The following is a 19,474-nucleotide window of genomic DNA, read 5'->3' as shown; positions in this document are numbered from 1 at the left end:
TTGATTGCTGTACATAATCTGCTGTGGGTTGACACTCTATTAACCTAACTGATAACCTCCTACTGGCTTGACCAGACTAGCTCCCTATCACATGGTGGTGACATTCATTGGCCTGTGCACTGCGACTATCCCCCTAGTTGTGTCCTGTGAGAGAGAGAGGGAGCCTTAATGCCCTGTGGGCTTTATAGTGGTGGTGTCCTGTCTGGTGATTGGTTGTTCTGTGTCGTGTGGGTTCAGTGGTTATCCTGTGTGTCAATCACTGCCTGTCTGCATCTCATGCTATACATGAGTGGATATTATGGCAAGCCCGACTCCCTCCCTCCCCACCATCCTCCTTTTCTCTCTCTCTCCCCACCAACCCCCTCCCTTTCCTTTCTGTTGGTACAGAGGCGAGGGTATCTGGTCTCTCCAGCACAAAGTTTAGTGCTTGTATCCGGGCAATAGCAAGGGATGACATCGATGCTATGGAGGATAAGGTTGAATCCATTTGGGTGGAAATCAGGAATAGTAAGGCGAAAAAGTCACTGATAGGAGTTGTCTATCGGCCACCAAATAGTAACGTTATGGTGGGGCAGGCAATAAACAAAGAAATAACTGATGCATGTAGAAATGGTACAGCAGTTATCATGGGGAATTTTAATCTACATGTCGATTGGTTTAATCAGGTCGGTCAAGGCAACCTTGAGGAGGAGTTTATAGAATGTATCCGCGATAGTTTCCTAGAACAGTATGTAATGGAACCTACGAGGGAACAAGCGGTCCTAGATCTTGTCCTGTGTAATGAGACAGGATTGATTCATGATCTCATAGTTAGGGATCCTCTCGGAAGGAGCGATCACAATATGGTGTAATTTAAAATACAGATGGAGGGTGAGAAGGTAAAATCAAATACTAGTGTTTTGTGTTTAAACAAAGGAGATTACAATGGGATGAGAGAAGAACTAGCTAAGGTAGACTGGGAGCAAAGACTTTATGGTGGAACAATTGAGGAACAGTGGAGAACCTTCCAAGCGATTTTTCACAGTGCTCAGCAAAGGTTTATACCAACAAAAAGGAAGGACGTTAGAAAGAGGGAAAATCGACCGTGGATATCTAAGGAAATAAGGGAGAGTATCAAATTGAAGGAAAAAGCATACAAAGTGGCAAAGATTGGTGGGAGACTAGAGGACTGGGAAATTTTTAGGGGGCAATAAAGAGTAAGATAGAGTATGAGAGTTAACTTGCTCAGAATATAAAAACAGACAGTAAAAGTTTTTACAAATATATAAAACAAAAAAGAGTGGCTAAGGTAAATATTGGTCCTTTAGAGGATGAGAAGGGAGTTTTAATAATGGGAGATGAGGAAATGGCTGAGGAACTGAAGAGGTTTTTTGGGTCGGTCTTCACAGTGGAAGACACAAATAGCATGCCAGTCACTGATAGAAATTAGGCTATGACAGGTGAGGACCTTGAGAGGATTGTTATCACTAAGGAGGTAGTGATGGACAAGCTAATGGGGCTAAAGGTAGACAAATCTCCTGGCCCTGATGGAATGCATCCCAGAGTGCTAAAAGAGATGGCTAGGGAAATTGAAGATGCACTAGTGATGATTTATCAAAATTCACTAGACTCTGGGGTGGTCCCGGTGGATTGGAAATTAGCAAACGTGACACCATTGTTTAAAAAAGGAGGTAGGCAGAGAGCAGGAAATTATAGGCCAGTGAGCTTAACTTCGGTAGTAGGGAAGATGCTGGAATCTATCATCAAGGAAGAAATAGCGAGGCATCTGGATAGAAATTGTCCCATTGGGCAGACGCAGCATGGGTTCATAAAGCGTAGGTCGTGCCTAACTAATTTAGTGGAATTTTTTGAGGACATTACCAGTGCAGTAGATAACGGGGAGCCAATGGATGTGGTATATCTGGATTTCCAGAAAGCCTTTGACAAGGTGCCACACAAAAGGTTGCTGCATAAGATAAAGATGCATGGCATTAAGGGTAAAGTAGTAGCATGGATAGAGGATTGGTTAATTAATAGAAAGCAAAGAGTGGGGATTAATGGGTGTTTCTCTGGTTGGCAATCAGTAGCTAGTGGTGTCCCTCAGGGATCCGTGTTGGGCCCACAATTATTCACAATTTACATAGATGATTTGGAGTTGGGGACCAAGGGCAATGTGTCCAAGTTTGCAGATGACACTAAGATGAGTGGTAAAGCGAAAAGTGCAGAGGATACTGGAAGTCTGCAGAGGGGTTTGGATAGGTTAAGTGAATGGGCTAGGGTCTGGCAGATGGAATACAATGTTGACAAATGTGAGGTTATCCATTTTGGTAGGAATAACAGCAAACGGGATTATTATTTAAACGATAAAATATTAAAGCATGCTGCTGTGCAGTGACCTGGGGGTGCTAGTGCACGAGTCACAGAAAGTTGATTTACAGGTGCAACAGGTGATTAAGGCGGCAAATGGAATTTTGTCCTTCATTGCTAGAGGGATGGAGTTTAAGACTAGGGAGGTTATGTTGCAATTGTATACGGTGTTAGTGAGGCCACACCTAGAGTATTGTGTTCAGTTTTGGTCTCCTTACTTGAGAAAGGACATACTGGCACTGGACGGTGTGCAGAGGAGATTCACTAGGTTAATCCCAGAGCTGAAGGGGTTGGATTACGAGGAGAGGTTGAGTAGACTGGGACTGTACTCGTTGGAATTTAGAAGGATGAGGGGGGATCTTATAGAAACATTTAAAATTATGAAGGGAATAGATAGGATAGATGCGGGCAGGTTGTTTCCACTGGCGGGTGAAAGCAGAACGAGGGGACATAGCATCAAAATAAGGGGAAGTAGATTTAGGACTGAGTTTAGGAGGAACCTCTTCACCCAAAGGGTTGTGAATCTATGGAATTCCTTGCCCAGTGAAGCAGTTGAGGCTCCTTCATTAAATGTTTTTACGGTAAAGATAGATAGTTTTTTGAAGAATAAAGGGATTAAGGGTTATGGTGTTCGGGCCAGAAAGTGGAGCTGAGTCCACAAAAGATCAGCCATGATCTCATTGAATGGCGGAGCAGGCTTGAGGGGCCAGATGGCCTACTCCTGCTCCTAGTTCTTATGTTCTTTGTGAACTGTTTTAATAATCAGATTATCCACCCCCCCCCCCCCCCCCCACACATTGGTACTGAGGGGAAGGGACCCTGTTTCTCCAACACAAAATTAGTGTTTGTACCATTTGGCCGTGTATATATTTTTTTACTGTTTTAATAAAAAGATATGGCTAATTCACCTACCCTGCACATCTTTTGTGTTGTCTTGGCGAGACCCACGCAGACAGCTGCAAATTCCACATGGAGAGTGACCTGGGGTTGGGATCAAACCTGGGTCCTCAGCGTCTTGATGCAGCAGTGCTAACCATTGTGTCACTTTGCCAGCCTTTCATTTGAATCACTAAGCTATCTATATTAACAACTTTTCTACTCGGCCGATTTTGAATAAGTAAAAATTTATTTTTTTAAAATTAATAAAAAGGTTAATGGGGGAATTGCATTGGTTGAAACCTCAGAAACGTAGACCACCAACCAGTTCCATTTCTACATTTTACATATGATAAAACTGATGGTGCTGGTATCATTAATCATAGTGGAGATTGCATGCTGTTTCATCATATTGAAAATGAAATTTATGACAGCCATTTGCAAACCTTCCACTGGGTCCTCTACTATAATTGTGATTTGCCGGAGGTCTCCTTGAGAAAGCCGAAGAATAAAAATTGGGAAATGAAAGGTTAGAAGACAGTAGGATTAGAGGTTAGTGCAAAAATAGATGATACCTCCCTCTGCTCCCTGCCCTCATCCCTCCTTTCTTGAGACAGTATTATAATATTGTGTAAATCATGCATAAATCTATACTGTCCAGTAAGCATCACATCTTGGCTCACTTGACATGTAGCATCATCTTTCTTATAAGAGAAGGTGACTTTCTCTGGTTTTCTATCCCTCCTCCAAATGACCAAGCCAAAACAGTGAAACTGCCTCTACAGCAAGACCAGGTTATACCTAGTTAGACTAGAATTTTAAAACAGGTCCAGACACAATTATTGTAACGTTCTGGTTGGCTAACTTTCATTACACATCATGTAACAGGTGTTCAATGTTTTATAAAAGCAGTAAAATATTGCAAATAAGCATAGAATCATTGAATCCCTGCAGTACAGAAAGAGGCCATTCAGCCCATCGAGTCTACTCCAACCCTCTGAAAGAATACTTTACCCAGGCCACCCCCCACCCTCTCCTCAACCCCCATCATGTGTAAACTTGGAACCTAACCTGCACATTCTTAGACACTAAGGGGAAATTTATCATGGCCAATCCACCCAACTTGTACATCTTTGGACTGTTGGAGGAAACTAGACCACCCACGCAAACACGGGGAGGATGTGAAAATTCCACACAGTCATCAAAGGCCGGAATTAAACCCTGGTCCATATATAAACAGTTTTACTCAATTAATCTGCAAGATTATTCTTGAGATTTTCCAGCATTTGTACTTGCTTTTTTAAAAAAAACAAGAAAAACTTCTCAGGCTTGAATAAAGAACAATACAGCACAGGAACAGATCCTTTGGCCCTCCAAGTCTGCATTGTTCATGATACCACTCTTGGCCAAAACTCTAAAGAACAAACAATGCACCAACACCACTCTGAAATGTCTAAACTGACAGTTCTTCACATTTTCTTTGTTAACATCTACCAAAATAAATCAATCTTGTGGAACAATGCACAGGTCTACAGTCTACCACTACATTGTGCTGTGTGCTGAGCCCTGTACATAGACCTTCAAAGAATTACTCATTTAGATAAAGCTAATTTCACCTTAAAATCTATTCCCTATTTTCTGAAGGCAGCTGCTCGTACAATGGTGTGGATCCCCAGGCTTCAGATATCACTGACGTCTTTCCTAAAATACCACCCTTAAAGAGTTCACACAGGAAGTGCTGGCAGGTTTACCAACCACAGGAACTCATGGTGGAGTCTATCCGGTCCTGCTTACACCTGCTGCTCTCATACTGTAACTGAAGAGGTCACTGGATAGATATAATGAGTAGGAACTCTAATTGACTTTTTTTTCTCTGTAGTCCAGACACGGCAAGGTTTAATATAGGCCAAAACTTGATCCCCTTTCACACAGATAATGAAGTACAGGCCACAGAATGAAATGGTCTACAGGCTTTGGTATTAGCACCATCCTTTGAGGGAGCTACCAGTTATTATATTTTCCATCTCCTTCTTTAATTAGCACAGGAAGATATTTAATATCTTGTAGCAAGCAAATCTTGATATACACAAACATTTGAATTAAAATTCACTGTACCTGTTGTCTTTGTTGTTGCTATACCAGTATCAGAATGGGAACGAATATGGCTTTTCTTGAAACTGCCTTGTCGTTCCAGGTTCTGGGTTTCAGAGAAGCTGGAACGTCTTGGAAGATTCAGTAGAGATTCACTACAGCTAACAGTCAGTTTAGAAACTTGCCCTGCCAATGGAGCAAGTTTCTGCGAACCACCAGAACAAGAAGAGGAGCTATTGCTGCACTGACTCGAGCTGCGATCCCTCCGTCCCAGGTTTCCAATAGCCAAATACTCTGGTCCATCATCTATTTCACTTGATCCCTCATCTTGTACTTCGCCCGAAGAGTCCTCACTATGGCTAACTGGGGTACTAATTGTTGTCTCACTGACTGGGGAAAATGGTTCCATAGAGGGGATGACACTGAACTGGTGGATGCCAGAAGCCTGATTTGGTACCAGTTGTTCTGTAGAATCTGGAAAAAATGTCAGATTAACCCTCTTGTTGGTCTCTTGCTGAGTCGGATTTATATTGAGGTCATGTGGCGTAGCACCTATATCAATGAGGAAAGGAGAAAATAAAAGGGAAAGGGATCAGTTGTATTTTCAATTGTCTTATCTAGACAGGAAAGTATATACATCCATCCAAGTCAAACTGGTTGCTTTAATTTTTAAAAATTTTAAACTTTGACATGGCTGACAAACCACGATTCATACCAGGGGAATTTCTAAACTCCAGAAACCAGTGGGGACCTCATTATCTTGGAACATGTGCTAATGTGATCTGTAACTATGTCAAATGCCAACAAAATTCATCAATGCTCTTTACATTTCCAAGGCAGGACTCTGGCCATGGAGAATATATGTCTGCAAAGGCAAAGGGGACCCTGACCCTCTATTAAACCTTTCAATATGCCACCCCTGGGAAAATGCATCCTTTGTTCAAAACCCAGGAGTTGTAGTGGGAGGTGTGTCACCGTGTAATATCACCGTGTGGATCTGAACTCAGGCAGTTTGCCATTTTACCACCTAACAGGTAGCAGCAGAAAGAGCTCTGTCCAGGTAAATTGCCTGGCTCTCAACTACATTGTGTACCATTGAAAACATCAGAACCTCTGTATCGATGCCTTTAAGACTAATTCATCTTTTCATGCCTTCTTCCATGATGGAAGTCCTTGCTTCTGGAAAGACTGATCACCCTGCAATAGTTTCAGACTGCAAATTTGAAGGAATACACCATTGAACTTTTGATTCTGGACTCTGGGCTCACGTGAAACCACAAGATTCATTTGAATCATGGTCTTGCACTGTACTCCTTTTCTTTCATTATGGTGTGTAAATGTTGCCACAGTTCCAGAGGACCATTCCCCTTGAGGGCTGACTGATGGCGATTTAACCCGAGGGTCACCACAGCTCACCTTCATGAGTAACCTCAGCCAGTATGGGCTTCATCATCTCTGAGCTCCAGAGACATAGGGAGGAGATGAGAAAAGACCCCCTTGCAGCCGGCAAGATGGCAGTGGAAGCTACGACGGCTCCCATGAGGGAGGTAACAGACAATATGGAGCGGAGGCTCGAGGCCAGGATGCGGTCACTCCGCATCATAAGCAGCCATCCAGCCAACTGAGCTAACTGACACCCTATCTATTGTACAGGTGCAAAACCCCTTCCCACCTGTGTGTAAAATAAACCAACCCTCTTATTTTTACCTTATCTCAAGTTTGCTGTGGGGTTATTAGTACAGGATCAGATCACTCCAATCTGAAGAGTTGGGGGAAATGTGCCGCCATTCAAAGGGGAAAGTCAGAAATCAAAAACATCTTTTTGTTTGTAGATAGGTAGTGAGGAGGGAAATCAGGGCTCTTTAAATTAATCCCCGTCCTGTCCGTAGCACAATAAAGCAAATGGTTTCATACCAGCGGCTAAACTATAGCTTATACTTCCAAAGATAATAAATTATTTTTCTATTTCATATATTAATTAATTTTCTCCCCCCCTCCCCCTCTCCAAGTAAAACCAAAGTTTACAATTAACTCAATAAAGACTCACAAATAGAAAGCCAAGGCTTGGAGACTTTACTTCAATGTTTATAGTGCTTTACATGATCTTTGTCCAGTGATTTGGATATTATAGCTCATTATTACTGTCTTTTACTTCACATTACAATATCAGTTTTACTCCTACGGTAATATATTCACTATATCTACCCTGGTTGCCTTTTATAGATGGCAGGGAAGAGGAAAAGAAGATGAAAAAAAAACACCATCTAAATCAAATATCTATGATCAAAAGCTAAATTTGGCACGGTTTGGTTAATTATTGTATATATTAGAACTGTTTAACCATTCTGACAAACATTGTCAGAGATTCATGCTATCTAATTATTAACAGCACCAGGAAATTCTGTAAAGACTTTACAAACTATCATTTATGCTTTCAGTTTCAACTTGAACTCCATTATTACTACATTATATTAACTTCTGGTGACGGGGATGTGCTGAGTGAAGCGCAGGGCCGAATTCAACCACGCAAAGTCGGCCCTGTGCAAAAACAATGTTAGATTTGGGATGTTATTCTCAGCAAGGCTTTGGGTAACGTACCAGAACAGAGAGCATTATTTTACTACCCCAGCAGAGACGGACGAACAAGGACAAGGCAAAGAACAAACGAGGAAGACACAGAGAAAGCGATTGAAATGGACAATTTTGCTCTGGATTGCACTGTCTCACTATCAGTAAGGGAACTAGCTCATGGGTAGGAAGGGACGAGGGCAGCAGTGCGAGGGGAGGGCGAGGAGACAGAAAGGATACCAGCAGAGCAGGTATAATAGGTGTCAGATCAACCCTGGGAGATGGGGCCACCACACTAGCAGAAACAGCTAGTGCCAAGAAGCATGAGAGAGAGGGGTGCCGTGGAACATCTCCCAACGGGGAGAGAGCGTCTCCCAACGGGGAGAGAGCGTCTCCCAACGGGGAGAGAGCGTCTCCCAACGGGGAGAGCGCATCTGGCGCGCGGGGTGGGGCCTCTGGAGAGGCTTCAGCAGGTCAATTTTGCAAATGTGGAACAAGGTGGCACACCAAGCAGAAACTTTATAGGTCCCTGAACAAAAGGGAAACTACCGAATGAAGGGGCTCACTCACGTGGCCAACATACAGCTGGCAGCCATGTTGGGTGTCCCCTGGACAAAAGGAAAACCCCAGAGCGCATGGGCCCAGCCTCATGGTGAGAACAGTGCCTATGGCCATTTTGGATGGCTCCCCAACAAATGGAAATGCCAGAGTGCAGGGGCACATCTTCAAGGTTAAGAATGGCTGATCCCGCAGGAAGTGGGGGACAGAAACCTCCCCTACCAGGAGAGTCACCTGGAAGGTCAGGGGACTAAGTCCCAGAGTCTTTGCCCACCTGAAAAATATGAAAGCTGACTTAGTCTTCCTCCAAGAAACATACCTGAGGGAGAAGGAACGACTGCGGGTAAGGAAGGGCTGGGGGGAGGGGGGGGGGGCTATTTTGTTAAGCAACAGGACGGTGTTCATAGCGACAAAGACGGTCATGGATCCAGGGGAGGGTACATCATGGTCAGCGGTGTCCTACACAGGGCACCAGTAGTCCTGGTGAATGTGTACGCGCCCAACTGGGACGACATGGATTTTGTAAAAAAGATCATGGCGGAAATCACCTACTGATCATTGGAGAGAGATGGGGGAGGGGGGAGTGCTTTAACTGTGCACAGGATACGCTGACGGCAGATCAAACACCAAAACAAACCCCAGAGCGGGAAAAACAACATCGCAAGGAAATTGGGAATGTTCTTGGTGCAGATGGGGGCAGTGGATCCACAACGGTTCATGAACCCAGGTGAGAAGGAATTCTCGCTCTTCTCACCGGTACACAAAGTCTACACCCACTTTGACGACTTTGTAGTTGGAAAAATCAGTGCTTCCTGAAACAGTCAGAGCAAAACACTCCGCAATTGTATCTCCGACCATGCTGCACACTACGTGGATGTGAGGTTGGAGTCGGGCCATGTCCAACAGCTCCTCGTGGAGGTTCCTTGATGGACTGTGCATGCCAGTCGTGGGGCATGATAGATGGAGGGAGCTGGAAGCACCACTAGGACTAGGAGGGGTCATGGAGAGTATTAACTCCATGCAGGCAGGGAAGGCGCCAGTACCCAACGGGTTCCCTAGCAGTATTTTACAAATAATTTGCGCCGCACCTGCGGGAGATATTCACTGACTCACTAGCAAGGGGCACCCTGCCTCCAACAATACAGGCCACCATATCGCTGACATCCAAAAAAGACAAAGACACAGCGAAATGCGGCAGATACATTTCGCTGCTTATTGCTGACACAAAAATACTGGTAAAAGCCATGGCCTGGAGAACTGCGTATCAGAGATGGTTGCAGAAGACAAGACAGCTTTGTTAAGGTAGTCAGCTAACTGCGAGCATCAGACAGCTGCTGAACGTGATAATGACCCCAACCAAGGAGAGAACACCAGAGGGGATCACCTCGCTTAATGCAGAAAAGGCCTTCGACAGAGTCGAGTGGAAGTACCTCATTAAGGTACGATTGACAATTGAGCTGCTGGCGATCACCTTGAGAGAGGCTGGAAGGGAATCCGAAAAGGAGTCAGAGAGCACAGAGTCTCATTCTATGCAGATGACCTGCTCCTCAACATCTCAGATGACCTGCAAAATGGCAGGAAATAAATCATGAAACTCCTGGGAAGAGTTTGGAGCCTTCTCGGGCTACAAACTCAACCTGGGCAAGAGCAAAGTATTCCCAGTGAACAGGAAAGGAGGAAGAGCAGAGCTGGAACGCATACAGTTTAAAATAGCTCAAAGCCCACGACTAGACACAGATCCACAAATGGAACCTGACCAGACTGGCGGAGGAAGTAAAAAAAGGACCTTCAAAGATGGGATACACTCCCACTTTCCCTGGCAGTAAGGGTGCAGATGATCAAGGTGAACATACTGCCCAGGTTCCTCTTCAGAAACAAACCAATCTACATCCCAAGGCCTTTTTCAAGGCCAGAGACAAAATGATTACCCCAATCACAGAATGGGTGAGGATGGAGGAGTAGTCCTGCACAGGGACGGCACTCCGGGCTCTCGTCACAGCAACTCATTCCCGCAACAAAACACTCAACAAGCCCAGTGGAGTTAGCAACCCCGAAAACCTGGAACCACATGGGGCAGGACTTTGGTCTGACAGATATCCACCATGGCCCCCATCTGTGGCAGCCACAGGTTTCCACCAGCCATGCTCAATGCCATCTTTAAGTGCAGGGAGGGAGGCAGACAGAGAGGGAGGGAGGCAGGCAGACAGAGAGGGAGGGAGGGAGGGAGGGAGGGAGGCAGACAGGGAGGGAGGGAGGGAGGGAGGCAGACAGAGAGGGAGGGAGGGAGGGAGGCAGACAGAGAGGGAGGGAGGGAGGGAGGGAGGCAGACAGAGAGGGAGGGAGGGAGGGAGGCAGACAGAGAGGGAGGGAGGGAGGGAGGCAGACAGAGAGGGAGGGAGGGAGGGAGGCAGACAGAGAGGGAGGGAGGGAGGGAGGCAGAGAGGGAGGGAGGGAGGCAGACAGACAGAGAGGGAGGGAGGGAGGGAGGGAGGCAGACAGAGAGGGAGGGAGGGAGGGAGGCAGACAGAGAGGGAGGGAGGGAGGGAGGCAGACAGAGAGGGAGGCAGACAGAGAGGGAGGCAGACAGAGAGGGAGGGAGGGAGGGAGGGAGGCAGACAGAGAGGGAGGGAGGGAGGGAGGCAGACAGAGAGGGAGGGAGGGAGGGAGGCAGACAGAGAGGGAGGGAGGGAGGGAGGCAGACAACACTTTTACATGCAGGACATACTAGCGACCTTAAGAGGGGCTGATGGAGAGACTGAAACCGCCAAACGGGAACAAACACCAACATCTGCAGGTCAAAAACCTTCTCTGCAAGGAGCGTACGCAAGGCCCCCGGGAAACACAATGTTCGAGAAGTTACTGGAAGCACACAGTCCGGGGAAGGGAATTGCAGAGACCTGTACGGATGACCTTTAGAAAGGACATACTCCCCACTGGACGAAACAAGGGAAAAATGGAAGGAAGAGCTCGGGACAGAAATAGGGTGGGACTCTAGAGCAAAGCATTGAACAGGGCCAAATCCACCTCCTCTCACACAAAGCTAAGCCTCATGCAGCTAAAAGTGGTGCACAAAGCACACTTAACAAAACCCGAATGAATAGGTTCTTCCCGGAGCTAGAGGAGAAATGCAAAATGTGCCAGGGGGCCATGCCAACCACGCCCACATACCCTGGGCATGCCACAGACTTCTCGTGTTCTGGACAGCCTTCTTTGAGATGATGTCCAAGGTTGTGGGGGTGAAGGTGAAGCCCTGCCCAAGAGTGGCAGTCTTCGGGGAACCAGACCAGCCAGAACTATTCGTGGGGAAGAGGGTTGACAGAGGGTTGGCTTTATTTCCTTAAATCGCCCGCCGGAAAATCCTGCCTGGCTGGTGATCAACAGAACCATCCACAGCTACATTCAGGCTGGCAGACCTATCAAACTTTCTCCACCTATAGAAGATTAAGTTCACTGTCAGAGGAGGGCTTCCAGAAAACCTGGAAGCCATTCAACAACTTTATCCAAGGCCTGTTTGAAGCCAACAACCAATAGACCGGGGGAGTGCACAGGAGCCAACTGGACCACAGGGGAACAGACAGAAGCAGAAAGGGGAGGGGGCAGAGGAAACAATAAGGGGGAGGCCAGAAAGTGGTCAACACAGAAGCCAGAGGGCCTATCACAAGGCCACAAGAAAGAGAACCCTCAAAAGAAGACTGATAACAGGTTCGAGAGAGGGGAAAAGGAAAGGGGTGGAGACCAAGTGACAAAAGGCGGCGGGGGGGGGGGGGGGGGGGGGGGGGGGTGTATGGTTAAATTTTAACCTTATTTTCTGAATGTATCCCATCTAAAAACCCTCTTACATTTAACATATAGAAGGAAGGAGAAAAAAGTACTTTAAAAATAAAGAGATACAATTCATATTATTCGTCACTCACCCAAGTTCAAAGTGGTACAAGCACCTGAGAGGCTGGTATATGAGGTTTTATGTCTTTGCTGTCCTCCCTCTGGATGAGATATGCACTTGGATCCAGGTAGAGCAGTCAGACTTTGACTTTTCATCATTGGTAAGGAGGAATTAAACTTCCTTGCAAACTAATTATTATTAAAAAAAAAAAAATTTTTTTAAAACACTGCAGATTATGACTTATCTTCATTTTTTGGAAATTAAAAATGACTAAACCACAGAAACCTAGAAAATAGAAGCAAGATGTGGCAGCACGGTAGCATTGTGGATAGCACAATTGCTTCACAGCTCCACGGTCCCAGGTTCGATTCTGGCTTGGGTCACTGTCTGTGCAGAGTCTGCACATCCTCCCCGTGTGTGTGTGGGTTTCTTCCGGGTGCTCCGGCTTCCTCCCACAGTCCAAAGATGTGCAGGTTAAGTGTATTGGCCATGATAAATTGCCCTTAGTGTCCAAAATTGCCTTGGGTAGGGTACTCTTTCCAAGAGTCGGTGCAGACTCGATGGGCCGAATGGCCTCCTTCTGCACTGTAAATTCTATGATAATTCAGCCCTTCAAGCCTGCTCCGCCATTCATAGGATCATGGCTGAACATCCAACTCATTAGCCTAATCCTGCCTTTGATCCCCTTCGCCCCAAGTGCTATCCATAACTGCTTCTTGAAATCATACAATGTTTTGGCCTCAACTACTTCCTGGGGTAACAAATTCCACTGGCTCACTGCTCTGGGGAAGAAATTCTCCTCATTTGTCCTCAATGGTCTACCCCCTATCCTCAGACAATGACCTCTGGTTCTGGACACTCCCACCATCGTGAACATCCTTCCTGCATTTGAAATGAAAATCACTTATTGTCACAAGTAGGCTTCAAATGAAGTTACTGTGTAAAGCCCCTAGTCGCCACATTCCGGCGCCTGTTTGGGGAGGCTGGTACGGGAATTGAACCGTGCTGCTGGCCTGCCTTGGTCTGCTCCCAAAGTCAGCAATTTAGCCATGTGCTAAACCAGCCCCTTTTACCCTTTACCCTGTCTAGTCCTGTTAGAATTTTATATGTTTCTATGAGATTCCCCCCATCATTCTTCTGAACTCTAACGAATACAATCCTAACCAACTCAATCTCTCCTCATACATCCGTCCTGCCATCCTAGGAATCAGTCCGGTAAACCTTCGCTGCGACCCCTCTGCAGCAAGAATATCCTTCCTCAGTTAAGGAGGCCAAAACTGCACACAATATTCCAGGTGTGGCCTCATCAAGGCACTGTACAATTGCAGCAAAGACATCCCTGCTCTTGAATCCTCACAAAATGAAGGCCAACATACCATTTGCCATCTTTGCCACCTGCTGTACCTGCACGTTAACCTTCGGCAACTCATGTACAAGGATGCCCAGGCCTCGTTTCACATTCCGCTCTCCTAATTTAGTCATAGACTCATAGAATCTACAGTGCAGAAGGAGGCCATTCGGCCCATCGAGTCTGCACCGGCTCCTGGAAAGAGCACCCTACCCAAGGTCAACACCTCCACCCTATCCCCATAAACCAGTAACCCCACCCAACACCAAGGGCAATTTTGGACACCAAGGGCAATTTATCACGGCCAATCCACCTAACCGGCACATCGTTGGACTGTAGGAGGAAACCGGAGCATCCGGAGGAAACCCACACACACACGGGGAGGATGTGCAGACTCTGCACAGACAGTGACCCAAGCCGGAATCGAACCTGGGACCCTGGAGCTGTGAAGCAATTGTGCTATCCACAATGCTACCGTGCTGCCCCTTTACGGCCATTCTGGTAGTCTGCCTCCCTCTTTTTGCTACCAACGTGGATTTATCGCATTTATCCAAATTATACTGCAGCATCCATTCATTTGCCCACTCACTCAACTTGTCCAAATCACACTGAAGGAACTCTACACCCTCCTCCAACTCATCTCCCACCCATCTGTGTCATCTAGAGATATTACATTTTGTTTCCCCATCTAAATCATTGATATATATTGTGAATAGCTGGGTTCCCAGCACCGATCCTTGTGGTACTCCACTAGACACTGTCTGCTCATTTGAAAAAGACCCCTTATTTCCTACTCTGGTTTCCTGTCTGCCAACCAGTTTTCTATCCATCTCAAAACACTACCTCTAATGCTATATGGTTTAGTTTTTTTTTAAACATATGAATCTATGTGGGACTTTGTCAAAAGCTTTTTGAAAGTCCAAATGAACCACATCCATTGGCTTCCCCTCATCAACTCTACTAGCTACACCTCGAATAATTCTAGTAGACTTGTCAAGCATGATTTCCCCTTCATAAATTCATTCTGATTCTGTCCAAATGTCTCATTTGTTAAGAAAGAACAAAGCTACGTATTTAGTAAATCAGCCATTTCTGTTCCGCATCATCAATTCCCCATTTCTATCTTCACCAATCATTTTCTCCTTCACGTACCTATAGAAATTTTTACAGTCAGTTTTATGTTCTCTGCAAGCTTGCTCTCATTCTTTTTTTTCCCCCTTCTGAATCCATCCCTTGGTCCTCCTCTGCTAAATTCTAAACTGCTCCTAATCCTGTTGTTTTTTTTGGGCAATTTGCATACTTCTGCTTTGGATTGAATACGATGTCTAATTTCCCTTGTAAACTATGGATTGGCCACCTTTCCTGTTTTACTTTTGTGCCAGACAGGAATAAAGAATTGTTGCAGTTTGCCCTACATGAACAAATTCATAATTAATTCAGTTTGAACACTGCTGCTGTAATATAACAAATGTTATACCTCCAGCACTATCAGCTACAGATTTAAGCCATGTGCTCTCCTCTGGTTGGCTCTGTTTGACAAGGTTAAATTCCTCACAAAATAAAACTTGTGCTTTTAAATAGGGTCACAGGTTTGACATGAACACAAAACCCATTTGTTTTAAGACACAAGATGTTGCAAAATGCTTGCAATATTTTCTAATTGAATTTTGTCTGCTTTCTATAGAAAAACTTACAGAACAGGAAGCTGTTTGGCCTGTGCTGATACATTGAACAGACCAGTCATACTTGTTCCTGTTAGATCCACATCCGTCAATCAGTGAATGCAGGGTTGGGCATCCCATTCGGTTGTTGAAGCAACATTGTAATGGTTTGGTAAAAGCTATTTGGTGGAGACGGTGAAAGGGAGTTGAGGTGGGCACACCTCTGGAGATTTAAACATCTGGTGATGGAAAAATTACCACTCAATTTTTAGTTTTGCCTCAGACTTCATATACATGTCTGGGGCAGGAAGTGTGTGTTTAAATTTAATTAACTGGGAGAAATAACAACAACCCCTATTTTCATCTTGAATGATGTACAATATTACTTAGGATATAGCATGGGTCTTAACAGTTCTTGGCTACATAAAGTTGCAAAACTCGCTCATATTGCTGTTCGAAAGCCAAAAGTATAATCAAACAACTCTCCACTGGTGACGGATAACATTAGAGATGATGTCTTTTCTTGAACAGAACCTAGTAAATTGGCTCAAACAGCCAAAAGTAGATCACAAACCCACCTTCAATTAGAGTTGACTCAAGAATCCGTAGGTGGTAGAAAAAAAAATGTTACAGCGAAGAAATCTTATTCCTGGCTACATTCTTCCAGTTCTGCCTCTCCCTGCCAATCACTGCATCTGAAATCTCGCTCAAGTGCTGGCTCCAGGTCACTAATATGCCAACCTGAAAATTTGCAGCAGTCCTTTGCTTGTTTACACAAACTGTAACCATTTTAGACAGTCCAGTTTGATAAAGCAAGAAATGCTACATTGTCCACAGTGAGTGGTGTCCCCTGACTAATTCTGGTTATAAAAAGGAGAATAGAAAAGCTTAAAAGAAATTCAGGCAGTGGTTTGGGAAGGACTGAGACAAGTATGGAATTAAAGTAATTACAATAATTAAGTTGCCTCATTGGGCAGACTCAAATGAAAAGTGACCACTTGGACATGATAATGTGGAGCTAAAACACATTCCAACACGAGTCAAAGCCTTCAGGAAGAGAGTGAGGCAGACAGAGTCAACAAATACAAAATTACAGAGAGAACAATTGATACATACACCATATTGGAGCTTGGAATAATCATTTTAATGCCATCATTTAAATCTGAAAGTTGGCTTCTCTTACAAATATAATTTCAGTGCTTAAAATTGCTCTGCATTATAATGTATGCGCAATTATTCTCCAAGGCAAAGGTCAGTCTTACCACAGATGTGTCAATCTGAGCCAACATTTTAGGATTATTCTGTTCCACAGCTTCCAGACATTGGAACATAGCAGTCACATGAGGGTCACTCAACAGAAATGCAGTATCTGTTAGAGATAAACAGCTTAAAATTATTTTGTTCATGGTCCGGAGGTTATGGTAAATTACACCTAATAACAGGAATGTTCTACACCAATCTGTTCCAATAACCCATTCTTCTTAACCCATTGTGGGGCTAGTTTAGCACAAGGCTAAATCGCTGGCTTTTAAAGCAGACCAAGGCAGACCAGCAGCACGATTCAATTCCCGTACCAACCTCCCCGAACAGGCGCCGGAATGTGGCGACTAGGGGCTTTTCACAGTAGCTTCATTGAAGCCTACTCGTGACAATAAGCGATTTTCATTTAATTTTTCATTTCATTGCTTCTGCAACATTTGGTCCCGAGCCCTGCTGTCTTTAAAAAGGACACAGCCAACACGTCAATTAACTACACTTCATTAAAAATTTCCATCAGCTACTTGTCATTTATATAAGACTATAAGATATAGGAGCAAAATTAGGCCATTCAGCCCATTGAGTCTGCTCCACCATTCAATCATGGCTGCTATTTTTCTCATCCCCATTCTCCTGCCTTCTCCCCATATCCCCTTATTAATCAAAAAATGATCTATCTCTGTCTTAAAGACACTGTGATTTTGCCTCCACAGCGTTCTGGGGCAAAGAATTCCACAAATTCACCACCCTCTGGCTGAAGTAATTCCCTCTTGTCGTTGTTTTAAAGGATCATCCCTTCAGTCTGGTGCTGCGCCCTTGGGTTTAAAAAAAGTTTCATAGCCAGTTATAATCTATTACCAAGTTAGCATATTGTTCATAGTACAAAATACTACTAGTGGTGGAAACATCCTCTCCATTTTCACTCTATCTATACCTCTCAGTTTCTGTAAGTTTCAATGAGATACCGCCTCATCCTTCTAACCTCCATCCAGTACAGACCCAGAGTCCTCAACCCTCCTCATATGGCAAGTCCTTCATTCCAGGGATAATTCTTGTGAACCTCCTCTGGACCCTCTCAAATTAACCTGCATGTTAACCTCAAGAGAATCATGAACAAGGACTCCCAAAATAAAATTCAAGAAATCACAAATGAGCTTGAACTGAACCAAACTACTACTGCAGTAGTAAATTTTCATTATAGATTTTGAAATAAAATCCTTTTATGTAAAGTTATGCACCTTCGTAGGAAGCTTTGTGCTTCTGACTTCTGAAGCTTTTCCCATTTTGAAAATAGTCTATGCCTCTATTCTTCCTACGAAGGTGCATAACCTTACATAAAAGGATTTTATTTCAAAATCTATAATGAAAATGTACTACTCCAGTAGTAGTTTGGTTCAGTTCAAGTTAATTTGAGATTTCTTGAATTTTATTTTTAAAAGCAGCTCTGAAGAAGTAATCTGAAGTGATGCAAACTTAATCCCTTCCATCTCCAAGGAGCATTCGCACTCCTTTTTTGTACAAAGGGCAATTAATTGCTGTAGTAACCACTGCTCTCTACTTCTACTATCTACCCTGAAACTTCTCGTCACATCATGCTTTCCAAAATACCAAAGTAAGCTTTTCTAGCTGGTTACTTCAGCAATTAAAACGTTTTGACTACTTTTCTCCTCTAGTACTTGGAATCCCCATTACTGTGGAGTACTTATCCAGTGGCCTTTATCAGCAGTGTGCGCTTTTCAGAGTAAGCCCAACAAACGTACATGTGTCAAGGCTGATTCTACCTGAATGATTCTGGTCCTTGTACGAAACGCTAGCAAGAAATGGCCCTCCATGCTTGATTTTCCATCCAATTCAATTAAAATTGAAGGAACAGCCCTTACAGGCTTCCAATTTCTCAAACAAGACTTCCTGCAATTGCTACCCTTCATTGCAATGCCCAGTTGCAGAATAAGGCTCATTATCTTTAGCCTTATAGGATATGTAATACTCGTCTCCGGCCTGCAGATAATTATACCTATGTAACCAATGTATGGGCTCGAAATGGAGAATTTCAAGCTTTTAGAATGAAAACACTCAATGTTCAGCGATGCATGTTTTACACTTTATGTATTATTGTGGAGAAGATGCAAGTTCCAATCCTGCACAATAGGGTCTAAAGAACATTAAGTTATGTTGTACCTTTGTAGAATTTCCGAGTGTATTCACAGTTGCTGAGCAATGGCCTCAGCTGTGATGACAGGCAGTGGAACTGAAGGCTGTGGTTAAGCCAGTGCTGTGCTTTCTGCAGATTACTCTTTGGGACAGAATGTGCATCAGTGTCCATAAACTGTAGGGAGAAATGAAAAAAATTATAAATTACAAAGTCATGCGTTTCAGTTCAATTCTCTGCAAACTGAACCACTTTACTTTGGTTGGAAAAACAGAAGAAACAATTCAGCAATGGTTTGCAGAGCTTTGAAAGCCCAAGTTCAGCATCATCTAACTAGTTATTTCCTACCTTAGTTAGTGATGTCACAAAAGAAAGCACATACCAATCTCTTCCTGTTATATTTTTTTAAAAACACTGACTTGATTCTCTTCTCTAGTTCATCACTTATCCTGCAACTCTCTTGGCTTTACCCTTTCTCCGATCTATCCATTTTACTATTGCCACATTTTAATACCGTTGTCTAGATTTTGGCTTTACTTCCTCGAACATTGGAAAAGAGTTTGAATTAGCCACCACTTACAAGTAAACGTATTGCTGCAACATTGCCACAGCCCAGCATTTCAACAACGAGACATTAAAGCCAAAAAGATTTTTTATATATATATATATATAAATCCTTCAGAAGTCACTGAGCCAAGGAAATGTAAGCACTAATAAAACCAAGATTAAGAAAATAA

The 19,474-nt window shown here is 44.1% G+C and overlaps 1 protein-coding gene across 4 annotated transcripts in view; it reads right to left on the bottom strand.

Annotated features, from left to right (window-relative positions):
- rubcn (rubicon autophagy regulator) overlaps window positions 1–19,474 on the bottom strand; it is a 77,520-nt gene that overhangs the window by 43,277 nt on the left and 14,769 nt on the right. For 3 of the 4 annotated variants that reach the window (XM_038815581.1, XM_038815583.1, XM_038815584.1), the window contains exons 4-8: window positions 18,767–18,914; window positions 16,594–16,700; window positions 12,354–12,510; window positions 5,338–5,865; window positions 3,669–3,713 (exon numbers count right to left, since the gene is read on the bottom strand). In XM_038815581.1, coding sequence (XP_038671509.1) covers window positions 3,669–3,713; window positions 5,338–5,865; window positions 12,354–12,510; window positions 16,594–16,700; window positions 18,767–18,914 — 985 coding nt within the window. The remainder of the gene's footprint in view (window positions 1–3,668; window positions 3,714–5,337; window positions 5,866–12,353; window positions 12,511–16,593; window positions 16,701–18,766; window positions 18,915–19,474) is intronic. The other variant, XM_038815582.1, reaches the window with a different exon arrangement.

Source organism: Scyliorhinus canicula, chromosome 13 (genome assembly GCF_902713615.1).
Source record: "Scyliorhinus canicula chromosome 13, sScyCan1.1, whole genome shotgun sequence".
Taxonomy (NCBI): Eukaryota; Metazoa; Chordata; class Chondrichthyes; order Carcharhiniformes; family Scyliorhinidae; genus Scyliorhinus; species Scyliorhinus canicula.
Note: the sequence above shows the minus strand (reverse complement) of the source record. Positions and strands in the feature narration are given on the sequence as shown.